At 51.8% G+C, this 12,606-nt stretch overlaps 1 protein-coding gene across 3 annotated transcripts in view; it reads left to right on the top strand.

Moving 5' to 3' along the window:
* SLCO2A1 (solute carrier organic anion transporter family member 2A1) overlaps positions 1-12,137 on the top strand; it is a 97,550-nt gene extending 85,413 nt beyond the window's left edge. For all 3 annotated transcript variants that reach the window (XR_012430707.1, XM_074031057.1, XM_045386971.2), the window contains 4 exons: positions 2,127-2,290; positions 6,381-6,445; positions 8,983-9,106; positions 10,002-12,137. Coding sequence is in view for 2 of the 3 variants with exons in the window: in XM_074031057.1 (XP_073887158.1) it covers positions 2,127-2,290; positions 6,381-6,445; positions 8,983-9,106; positions 10,002-10,119 (471 nt within the window). In the remaining variant the exon portion in view is untranslated. The remainder of the gene's footprint in view (positions 1-2,126; positions 2,291-6,380; positions 6,446-8,982; positions 9,107-10,001) is intronic.
* The last annotated feature ends 469 nt before the right edge of the window (positions 12,138-12,606 follow it).

The following is a 12,606-nucleotide window of genomic DNA, read 5'->3' as shown; positions in this document are numbered from 1 at the left end:
CCGACATCCAACAAATTCACATTCTTGAGGCCTAACTGCTCAGAGCAGAAACCAGTCAAAGCACTCCTTCAGCTGAGGCCTTGGAGCCCCATCCTGAAGGATCCTCACGGGCATCTCTGGGTCCTGCAGGCTGGCCGTGGCCCAGATAAATTGAGGGCATTAGCCTTCTGTGACATGGACCTGGAAGGGTAGAGCCAGAAGCAGTAGCTGAGGGCATTTGGTTCAACCCCTCAACTCCCAGGTGTGGCCACATGGCTGGCCTGAAGTCATGCAGCTATTTCGGGCTGACCTGGGACTTGAACGCAGGGCTCTGCCTCAGTTTGGGGCACTTCTATTCAAAGCCATTTATCTTCTGGCCACCAGCCTTCCACTTGGGCAGCCTCCATTCACTGGACCCGCTTGGCAAAGTTCAGTCCATTTTTCTGTGGCTCCACACCTCCTAGGATCAGCCAGCAGCAAACTGACTTGAGTCATTTGTTTAGTTATTCAATAAACAGAACACTGGGCACAGCCGTGAGTGCTGAGGATGTGATAGTGAACCCATCAGACAAGGTCCCTGTTCTCATGGAGTGTGCATTCTATCAAATAAACACACAGGGTAATTCTAGAAAGTAACCCATGCCATGGAAGGACTTAATAGGATGGAGAGTTCCCAGGGGCCTCCCGGAGGGGGTGACATTAGAACTGAACAATCAGAACAGAATTCTATGCACACCAGGAGCAGCATTCCAGCTAAAGGGAGCAGCAAGTACAAGTCCCATGGGCATGAATGTACTGGGCACGCTGTAGGAAAGAAGAGAAAAGGCCAGGCTTGGTGCTGCAGGAGGAGTGTCACGCCCAGCTGGCCAGGGAGCAGGCAGGAGCCAGAGCCAGGCGGGCCAGGCTTAGGAACTGCTGAGCAATGAGAAGACTGTGCAGTTAACGTAAGCTAGGAACATGCCTTATTCCCTTAAGCCTGTATGGAGGAGATGGGCAAGGCTAGTGCCTAGTTACCAACCTCCTCTGAAAGGACAGGGCAAGGCTGCTGCCACTGCCACCTCCGTGGGCAAAGGAGCGTGGCTCCCAGGCAGAGGAAGGACAAGGAACTTGGACAAGATGCTCTTTGAGTTGCCTTCCAGTTGTGTTGGCTTCTGTGGTTTTCTTATCTTTGTTAAGTTACCTCTGAGTCACCTACTTCCAGAAATAATCTTGGCAAGTTTCCCATAACAGCATACGTACCTCAAGACAAAAATCCATTAGCAAAATATCAAGAAAAAAAACAGTAAATTATAAAGAAAAAAGTCTCTATTTAAAAAATCTAGACTGAAGAGAGTAATAGCCATATTGTATATAACTAACTTTGGAGTTTCCTAGGGGCCAAGTGAAGAGGGTGCATAGTTACCACTGTTGGCAGAAGGAGACATACTAGTCCATTAGTTCCAATATTAGTCCTGTAACTGCTTGGACACTGAAATTGTCACAGGCTGGGCCATCTGACAAGGGCAGCGAAGGAAGGTGAAGACCACCAGACAAGGGCAGTGGCCACTAAAGTGAGTTGGACAACAGTATTGAGCCATATGGACTTGCAGACTTGAGACAGGGGCCTCCTCAGGAGTCCCTTCTAGGCAGAAGGAGTTTCTTTCAGGCAGGGAGCTCCAGCAAAGGCCTGACAGCATCAGAACTCAGGGAATTCCACTGTGTTCCCGTTGCCCTCCTACTGGTTATGCCTCCCTCTGCAATAAACACACAAACAGCAAAAACAACAATCTGCAAAACCGCCACTGCTGGGCACAGGAGGACTGGCCCAAAGGAGAGCCCTCCTGAGCCCCTGGCTCCAAGCTGGGGGTGGGGGGCCTAGCCTGGCAGTGTTCCCGGGGAATCCAGAGGCAGATGTGACTTCTGGAGGAGCCCAGCCCATCCCAGAAGATGGTTTCTGTTGCCCAAACAGTGACAGAGGTGGGACCCCTGGGCCAGCTTGAAATCCTCACCTGGCCTCCTCAGCCTCACCCAGCTTCCCTGGGAACCAGATCCAGAGAACACAAGGGTTGAAAGCTAAGTCTCCAGGAAGAGCTGGTGCAGACCTCTGAAGTGTGTGAAAGTGAAATAATCACAAAGTTTCCCCTTTTCCCCTCCCCTTCTTCTTCAAGATCTATTTGAACTGCAGCTGTGTGACTGGGGGATCCGCTTCAGCAAAGACAGGATCGTGCCCTGTCCCCTGTGCCCACTTCCTGCTCCCGGCCATCTTCCTCATCTCCTTCGTGTCCCTGATAGCCTGCATCTCCCACAACCCCCTCTACATGATGGTTCTGCGGTGAGTGGCAAACCTCTGGGGGTCTGGGGCATGGCTTCTCCTTCCCCACAACTCCCTTTGACTTTGCGCCTAGTTGCCTATTTCTCATTTCTCCCCCCTTTCCTCGCCCTCAGAGTCCTTTGAATGACAAGTGCAATGTTCTTTTGCTGAGGGGAAATAATAATAATGGCAACAGTGCTGGGAGCCCTGCCCTAGGAGGCGCTGTGCTGAGCTCCTCATTGCAGGGCCTCATTCAGTCCCACAGCGTCCGTGTGACACAGGCCCTGTTGGTGCCTCCACTCTGAACATTGGAGGTTAAATCACAAGCCTAGGCTGCGCGCTGTGGCTCATGCCTGTAACCTCAGCACTTTGGGAGGCCGAGGCAGGCGGATCATCTGAGGTCAGGAGTTCAAGACCAGCCTGGCCAACATGGCAAAACCCCATCTCTACTAAAAATACAAAAATTAGCTGGGTGTGGTGGCCGGTGCCTGTAATCCCAGCTTCTTGGGAGGCTGAGGCAGAAGAATCACTTGAACCTGGGAGGCAGAGGTTGCGGTGAGCCAAGATTATGCCACTGCACTCCAGCCTGTGTGACAAAGTGAGCCTCCGTCTCAAAAAATAATAATAATTTTTAAAAAAATCACTAGTGTAGTATGGCAGAGCCAGTGAATGGCTGAGCCACTTGTTGAAGCCAGGCTGCCTGGCTCCACACCTTGGAAACTCCTGTAGGTTTGCTTATTTTTAAATTCTAAAAGAAATGAGAAGAGCAAAGAGAATTTAGTTGGATGCATAAAAGCAAGGCAGGAAAATGTGGAAAGTTTCAGAGTCAGAGTGAGGGCTATGGAAAAGGATGAAAATGAGAAAATCCCGGTATGATTGGCTCCAGGACCAAGTCCTCAGGTCAGGAAGGGAGTGGCTGGCCAGAGCTGGAGGGGAGGAGCAGGGCGTCCCGTTACAGCTGGCAGCTGGCAATGAATGCCTCTGAGCTTTTCACTGGGAATGACCTGCTCTTCACCTCACTGGCTGCAAGGAGAAAACAACACTTGTACCAAATTCACCTAACCCACCCCTGCTTCCCTCCCTCCTGTCCTCACTCACCTCGCAAGTAGAGAGGGCAAAAACATAGGATTTGGACTCCCGGTGCCAGGATCAAAGTCCCTGCTCTGCCACATACTGGCTGTGTTAGGGTGTTGCCTAGCCTCATTGAGCCTCAGTCTCCTCATTCATAAAATGATGATAATGATATCGACCTCAAAGGGTTGGTGTCAGGATTACATGGTAAATTGCTTTGCAAATATAAGGTGTTCTATATATTGGTTAATTATCACTATTAATCAAATAACAATAATAATAATAATTAACAGCCAGCTAGGTGTCTATGACCTATTTTCCCCAGAAGGCTCAGAGAAAAGAAAGGAGCAGATGCAGCCACTTGTTGGGATCTGGGATTTTACCGTATTTATAAGTGAGCTATCAAGTTAGCTTGAAAGCTATCAAATCAAATACTATTTCAAGGATGCTGGCAGAAGATGTGAGACTCCTGGGTCAAAGACAAAATACTTTATGACAGCACAGAAAGCACAAAACTTAGGGTGTGTCAGTTGTCCTTGCCCCCCAAATCCTACAGGGGTGACACAGAGAGGCCCAGGTGCACACTTTGTAAGAACACTGAGCATAGAAGAGCCGCCACTTCTACGGTGACCAGTGAGCAATGCTGCTCCTGGTCTTGGAGGAAACGTTAACTCATGCCTCAAGGTTGCTCATTGCAACTACAACTCTGAGAAACAGTGCAGGAAAACAGCAGTCAGGACCTTGCATTTTGAGCTTATTCAGCAAGAAGGTGCAAGGATGCTTGGAACCCACAGCGTGCTGCCTTCCCTGACACCACAGTCACTCCCTTCTCTGCTGCTCCCCATCCTGCACATTCAAAGCACTGACACCTTCACCAGAGACTCTTCAGCAGGCTTCCCTTCTTGCACCTTGGGTCAGATGGACCACAGTGGACCCTCTAGCCCTGACATAAAACTACACAAGGCCATGATGAGGAGATGGGACAGGGTAAGAAAATCTCCCTGGCAAGTCCCTGTGCAGCAGGGAAAAGGGCAATCCCTGTCAAATCTCCTCCCAGAGGACTCCTGTCAAATCCCAGGGACGAGGAAGTCAGGAAGAACAGAGCATCATTTCAACCACAAGATGGGCTTCTCTAGAAAAAGCTCTCCTTTCTAGGTCGAGTAGGGGTAGGAGGTGGAGAGGAGGCCCCCGGATCCCACAACGATTTAAAGATAAATCCCACTGGGAAACATGACAGAATTGAGGCTATTTAGTGTGAAGAAGGAGAGGCTTAAAGATGACTTCATAGGCCGGGTGTGGTGGCTCACACCTGTAATCCCAGCACTTTGGGAGGCCGAGGTGGGTGGACCACTTGAGGTCAGGTGTTGAAGACCAGCCTGGGCAACATGGCAAAACCTTGTCTCTACTAAAAATACAAAAGCTAGCCGGGCGTGGTGGCGGGCGCCTGTAGTCCCAGCTACTCGGGAGGCTGAGGCAGGAGAATTGCTTGAACCTGAGAAGCAGAGGTTGCAGTGAGCTAAGACTGAGCCACTGCACTCCAGTCTGGGTGACAGAATGAGACTCTGTCTCAGAAGAAAAAAAATGACTTTGTAGGTGACCCAAGCATTATTTGTATGAGCCCTGGCCCCCATTTAGCCATGGGAACACAAGCTGGAAGTGAAGGCTAGCTGAAAATGTGGAAGGAGAAAGAGAGGTCAGAAAGCCAGCTTTCATTCAGGGCCACATGGGACAGAGACTAGAAGGGGCCCAGGACCTCAATCAAAAGCCAAATTGGGGTGGCCAAGTCCCATTTCATTGAGAATGAGTGGGCCCAGGGCAAGGGCCAAGACAAGGCAGGCATCTATTATGAACTGGACCACTGGAGGGATCTGTAGGCACAACAGGATTTGAGACACTTTATACTGGGGGGCCCCAAGGGGTGCCTCTTCCCCTGCCCCAGTGAGTATTTCTCTCACCGGACCATCCCTCAGGGGCTGGGCAAAGGTCACTTTCCAGTTTGCTAGTGGAACTGTGATGGTGGTGGTGAAACAAACCATAGGTAGAGGCCTGGGGATTACTTCTGAGCTCCCTTCCTCACTGTCCCCTAGTACTGAAAGCTCTTCCCAACAAGCACTCACTGGGAGTGTGTGTGCCCAGAGCACAGAGAGTCCTGGAGTAAAGTCACTCATCAGGTGCCTCTGCTGGCCAGCTGCTGGCTCCCCACCTTGTGTGGGGGTGTCCTCTCCCTCTCTCCACTCCCCAGCTGGGACGGCAGGGCTGTCTCCCGCTCTCTCTGAATCTCCTTCCTTAGCCAAACACATTTTCCTCTCTTGAAGGAAGATGATTAGGGGCAGGACCAGCTACCTAATTTGTAGGACCTATTACAAATGAAAATGTAAAGCCCCTGGCTCAAAAATTAAGAATTTCCAGACAGCTGCAGCAGAGCATTAAGCCAAACATGGGACCTTTCTGAGGGCGGAGTTGTATGCACACACCCAGAGCTAGCCCGGGGTAGGGAATTCTTTTAGCTGTGCACAGAAGCCTGCAGCCCAAGGGCTCTAATTACACTTTGCAGCAGGGCTGTCTTTTACTGGTATAAGACATTCTGTGGGAGTTGTTCAGACCTGCTGCTATCAACACACCCACAGCATCCTTCTCTCCACTCCTAGCCTCTACTGCCCTCTGCTTCTTGAAGGGGGCTCTGGGCAGCCCTGAAAATCACACAGACCAGTGGTTTTCAGTGGTACATCAGAATCTCCTGGAGGTAAAATACAGATTGCTGGGCCCCATCCCCAGACTTTCTGACTCAGTAAGTCCGGGGTGGGCCTGAAAATCTGCATATCTAACAAGCTCCCAGGGGATGCTGATGATCCAGGGACCACACTTTGAGACCACTGATGTAAAGAACTAGAGCATTCAGCCCAGGTGAACCCAATCACCAGAGGGCTTGTCAGGCCGCATGAGGGTTGGTTCTGACCTGCTCTGAGGCTGGCTGTCCCTTAGCCAAGGGATCGTGCAGCCCTGAATCCTCCCACTGCTGATTTGCTGTCTGTCTTTTCAGTGTGGTGAACCAGGAGGAAAAGTCATTTGCCATCGGGGTGCAGTTCTTGTTGATGCGCTTGCTGGGTAAGTGTCTAAGACCCCTCTTCCCAAAAGTGGCCGCAGGCGATGGGGCATCCGAGGGCTATGGGTGCAAGGTAGCGATGGAGGAAGCACCATCTCATCTCCATGGCAAAGAGAAGCTGTGCATAATCAACAGCAGATGCCAAAATCCATGTGGATGGTTTCCCAGATTGCTTGAGGTTAGGAAAGACTCCATCTGTGGCATTCATTCCTAACTAAGTTATGTAAGAAAAATTAAAAGTGAACACAGCTGAGAATACCTAATAGAGTGTTAAAGGCAGGTATTTTTAAATCTTTCTCCCAAAACTCACTGTAGGAACAAAACTTTGCATTCCTGCCAAGTCAGAGCAGCGGCTGAGCCCAGCCCTGGCTTCCTTTCCATTTACAAAATTCACTCCTCCTAAAACTATTCAGCCAAAGTTTCTTCCACGTGGGGCCCTCTGCTGGTGAGTCCTGCCTGCCCTCAAGCAGTCCAGAGCCCACCAGAGGAATGGCACTGTGCACAAGTGATCAACAGTGCCCTGCGGGAGGGCGAGCTGCTTGAGGCAGCAGGGGTGCTCAAGCTGCCTCAAGCAGGGGTGCCTGGGCGGAGGGCTGGGGGCACAATGCAGGCCCGTTCCTGGACTGCTCACACTGGCTGTTCCTTCTTGACACATCCGTACACTAGATTTAACACAAGGCAGTAATAGAGGGATCCTTGTAATGTCAGGCACACAGAAGTAAAGGGACCTAATTGAACTGAGGATGTATTAATTAAGGGTGCAAACTACAGAGGGGAATGTGGAGACTCCAGCAAGAGGAACTTCAGTTACTATAAGGTGTCATTTCTGACCATAAATGCTGAAATGATGTATAGCCCACTGTGCCTCAGTCAACACCGCACCCTGCGGTGAGAGCAGCAGCTTCCATCCCCATTTTGAGATGTGTTGGTGATGTTCCTACTGGGGCCAGGTGAGCGGGAGCCCTTGCTGGGCCCAATCCAACCCCAGGTTGGGAGAAGTGTTTGGATGATGGGAATGAACCAGCTTTTTCAGTGGGATTTCTTGTTCCTCTAGTCCCTGCAGAGCCTCTTTAGACCCTGCTCTTGCTGCCTGCATTATAAACAGAGGAAGCAGGGGGCCAGGATCTACCTGTCCTCCCAGCAGAGGCTCTGTTGTCATCAGAGCTCCTTATTTTCATTTATAACTTAACTTTCTCTAAAACCTCTGCTGGGAAGGAGACCTCACATTCCTCTCAGCCCATCCAGCAACTAGGACAGGCTCTAAAGAGCCCTTTCCTGCTTCCTCCAGCAACCACGAAAATGGCCTTGAAAACAAGGACTCTCTCGACTCTATCGCACTGCTCGAAGCACTTGCTGCTTTTGTTTTTCCATTTGAGCTCAGATAACTCAATGTGGGACCACAGTGAGAAAACCCAGGCCTGGAGGGGTTCCATGTATCACCCAAGAACACAATCCACTCTTGGGTAGATAAAAGGACTTCCTATTACAGGTTTTTAATTACCCATTGGGATTGGGTCGACAATGTTTCTGGACTTTGTTTCTATGCAGGGAAGTGTCATATGTCACTCTGCCTGGCCAGTTTTCATCCCTCTGTTCACCTGGAGACTTGGGAGTGAGCAGGATTTGAGTGGAGAGGCTTCTTCTTGTAGTTTCCCACTTGTGGGCAGCGCCACAAGTGGAATATTGTCTGTCTTTCTTCTGGAAGCAGTTGCTCACAGGGCCCTAAACAAAGTCTGGGAGGTTATTCTCAGCACCCTGGTTCTGAGAATGGGATGGGCCAGCCTTGGTGTAAATCCTGGACAAGTCCCTCCCCAGTCCAGTAACTGCCTAGAGCTGTAGCTAGTGGTACACTACCCACGCATAGTGTAGGCGTCCAGAATATTTCACAGCCAGGAAGGCACAGCCCCTGCCGAGCCAAATCTTAGCACTCAGCTGCTGGGAAGTTCGGGGGCCCGGAGAAGAAGCTCTGAGAAGCCAGGTATTGGGAGGTCTGCAGAGGGGTATTGTCTAATCCAATAGGGCAGCTTGGTGTGGTGGAAGTGCATGGGATTCGAACCTCCATAAACCAGGGTTCAAAGTCCTGCCTTGACTTCTCTTGGCTATGTTACAGTGTCCCAGCCAAGAACCCCTTCCTCTTCACTAAAAAGTGGGCACCCACACCTCAGGGCCAGTGTGAGGACCTAAGAAGTCGATGCCTGGAGAGCCTCCTGCCACACAGTGGAGGCCCATGTAGCTCCACTCTGAGCTGACCTCAGGAGAACTATGTTGGATGTCTGAGCTGGCATCAAGGTGATCCCTGTGACTTACTCTGCCTTGAAACAATGGCCCAGGTCCCTTTTCTCTTCTAAGCCTTCTGGTGAAAGAGAAATTCAGGCTTCACTGAAAGCTATTCTGCTTTCCAGAGTCACTGTGAGTCCTATGGGTGCAGCAGAGCCATTCTCATATATGTGAACCGTGCAGGGGACTTGGCTCCCACACCCCTGCTGGGCACCTCTGCCTGCAGTTCCATCTGACCAGGGCTTTCCGAACCCTCTTCCAGCCTGGCTGCCATCTCCAGCCCTCTATGGCCTCACCATTGACCACTCCTGCATCCGGTGGAACTCGCTGTGCTTGGGGAGGCGAGGGGCCTGCGCCTACTATGACAACGATGCTCTCCGAGACAGGTGAGGGCCCAACACGCATGTGTGTCCCGGAGCCAGGCCCTGGGCTTGAGATGACAGTAGTCATATGCCCGGTGGCTACTGTGGGGGCTGTCAGGCTTCCGAAGAAGAGAACATGAAGGGCCAGCTCTGCGGCCCTGCCATGGACAGGGAGCAGGGGCTACTATAACAGGCTTTTCAGGGCTCACAGGGAGATGTCCAGGGACTTCCATGACCTGAAAGCGTTTGGAAGGGGCAGCAGCAGAAAGAAAGGGTGGGGATGGCTGCAGCCCAAGGAAGAGGCCATGGCTGTGGAACAATGGGGGCAGCCTCCTGCTGCTCAGAGACAGAGGGGCCATATCATGGCTCCTGGCAGAGGTCCAGGGCAGGCGGACCAACCTGCCTCAATGGGCCATGCCCAGCTGCAGTGCCATTGGGTTCTGCACCCCTTCCAGCCACCTCACCTGCTGCCATTGTCATATGGCCCAGAAACCACAGGAAGGTGGGCTTCAGGGGACTGGGCAGGGGCTGGAAATGGTATGGGAGTGGCAGAGAAAGCCGCAAAAGGGACAGGTCAAGAGGGCAATGAGAAGAGGCCCCTCTCCTTCTGGCTCTGCTTGGTTGACAGGACCCTCCAGGGCTGGCTGGGGCAGCTGGGTCACCTCTGGTCCTCTGGAAAGAGCCGGTGGAGGGATGATGAGCCCCGGATTAGGAGTCCCATGCCTACTCCCTGCCTGCTTCCCTGCAGCTTTGTTCCCTTTTGGGTCAAAGAAATGAGGAAAGTGATCCACACCTGGATGGTGCCCACACCCTTCGTGGGCCAGCATGGGAATGACGTGGCTCTTCCCGGTGGTCCTGGCCCTGGGATGTGGGCTGCAGAGCCCCCTCCCTCACCAGTCCTGCCTCCTCTTGCCCACAGGTACCTGGGCCTGCAGATGGGCTACAAGGCGCTGGGCATGCTGCTACTTTGCTTCATCAGCTGGAGGGTGAAGAAGAACAAGGAGTACAATGTGCAGAAGGCGGCAGGCCTCATCTGACCCCCGCCCGGGCCACTGCCCTGCTCCAGAGAGCGGACCGTGCCTCTTCCACACCTGCCTATATTCACTAATGTTAACACGTCATTTCCTTTTTGTATTTTTAAACAAGAAAGAAAACCCCAGTCCTCATTTGCCTTCCCTACCTCCTCCTCCCAGAGTCCTCCCCACAGTTCCTAAGGGCCACTGTGCACCTGGGCTGCATGGGCCAGAGTTGGGGGGCTGAGTCTTCCCTGGCCCCTTGGAAGGGGCCTCCAGATGCCCAGGCTCACTTCAGTGCTGAGTTCTTCATCGAGGATGCCCATTGAGGCAGCCAGGCCCCTCACCAGCCCTGGGGCGAATCCTAAACAGAGAGAGAAAAGGGTATCTGCCCTTCTTGCCAGGCAGCTCCACGCTCCCGTTGACTGCCCACACCCTGCAGAGTGGCAGGGGTGAGAGGAAGAAGGAAGTGGCTGAGTTATTAATAGCCAGAGCCACTGGGAGACTGGGGAGCCTGGCTGTAGCCCCCTTTGCACCTGGGTTTGGCATCAGCACAGACTATGGGAGGGGCTGGCTCCCTCCCCCTCAGATCGTCACTTCCTATACCTAGAGGCCATTCTGGATGCTGCCATGTTGGGAAGTACAGGCTCTGCCCATTACCTGCACACAGGCACCAGAGCGGGGACTGAGAAACCCCAAGGATGGGTCATCTAAGTGCTGTCCATATGAACCTTGGACTTTCTGTCCTTAGATCCTCACATTTTATCCCTGTCTTTCTGGGGCACATTTCAAACTGAGAAAGCTACAGCATAGTGAAGACCCAAGGAAGGCCTATGAAATGGTCCTGATGCCCAACCTCCCACCCCTTCAATGTGGGGACGCGACCCCTTCATCTCAGAGTAATGGGAAGAACTCCCACATCTCCCTGGCAGCAGATGAGGTGGCTTCACATGCTCTTCCCTGTCTGGACTTCAGCCCGTATTCCAAGGAGTAGAGAGGCAGAAGACATGTCAGCAAAGCAAGTGACGAAGCAGAGTGGATGTCCACTGCCACCAAGCTGGAGGGCAAGCTGCGGCCCACAAAACAGAGCCAGTCAAGGGTGGCTTTCCTGGTTTCAGATGTGCTCACACCATCACCATTTTCTCAGCCTCTTCTTGCTGCCTCCAGAGAGGTGGGTGCCTGGGCTGACAGACACCGCTGCTATGTGATAGAGGTTGAGAGACAGAAGCCAACAAAGGAGGCCATTCATCAACAAATATATTTATCGGAGACCGACTATGTGCAAAGCAGCGCTAATACAGGGTTCCCCAAGGAGCTTCCCTGAGCTTTTACCTCACCTCCCTCCATTTACATTAGGGCCTCCTCCCAGGGTGTGCTCGGTGGCAGTGTGGGACTGGGGGCATGGGAGTTGGTGAGAGCAGGAGGAGAGGTGGGGACAGCAAGCAGCCACAGATTGGCATGAAGGATCCTGACCTCACTATCCATGCCATCCATGGCCCCCAGACTGACTCTGCACCTGGCCCTTTGCCAGACAGCTCTGTCTCACCGTGACCTCTGGAACAACTGGGCATGGGTCATGGCCATACATGACCCTTAAGTGCCACTATTCTTGGAAGACCCCCTCCAGAAGCATACTAGAAGCCACCTCTGGAAAGGCCTCATATGGTGATATGCCAAAACATTCATGTCAGTGTCCAAACAATATCCAATGCCATGAGACTGACGTCTTTGTGGAAACCACTGTTACAGACAGGCTTATTTCCAAAGCCACCTCATTTCCAAACATCTCACTCAGGAAGGGAGGCTCAATATAACCTCAGGGGCCAGTTTTAGCATTTGAAATGGTTCTGCTTGGAAAATGATTCCCTGCAACTAACCCTGGTCTTTCCCACAGCAATCTAACCAAATTTGGAAGGCACTGCCTTCAGCTGAGTTTATGAACAATGAATGCCAACCTTCAGGTTCTAGAAGATTATGGTTGCCCTCCCAAACCTTTATTCTATTATGATATTACTATTAAAATATTCTAATTTTGCTATTGAGGTAACTTGGTCCTGAATTTATGTTGTCATATACATCTGTCAGAGAACAGAGAGCACCTGCACTTTATTTTATTTTATTTTTATTTTATTTTTGAGATGGAGTCTTGCTCTGTCACCCAGGCTGGAGTGCAGTGGCACAATCTTGGCTCACTGCAACCTCTGCCACCAGGGTTCAAGAGATTCAGCCTCTGCCTCAGCCTCCAGAGCAGCTGGGATTATAGGCCTGCGCCACCACACCTGGCTAATGTTTGTATTTTTAGTAGAGACAAGGTTTCACCATGTTGGCCAGGCTGATCTCAAACTCCTGACCTCAAGTGATCCTCCCACCTCGGACTCCCAAAGTGTTGGGATTACAGGCGCGAGCCACTGCGCTCTGCCAGCACCTGCATCTTGTAAACGGAGAAAGTGCTTATGACATAAACCCCAGGAGCCCATGGCCATGAGGATTAGAGGTAATGCAACTGTCAAC

Source organism: Macaca fascicularis, chromosome 2, assembly GCF_037993035.2.
Source record: "Macaca fascicularis isolate 582-1 chromosome 2, T2T-MFA8v1.1".
Classification (NCBI taxonomy): domain Eukaryota; kingdom Metazoa; phylum Chordata; class Mammalia; order Primates; family Cercopithecidae; genus Macaca; species Macaca fascicularis.
This window is presented reverse-complemented; position numbering and strand designations above follow the sequence as displayed.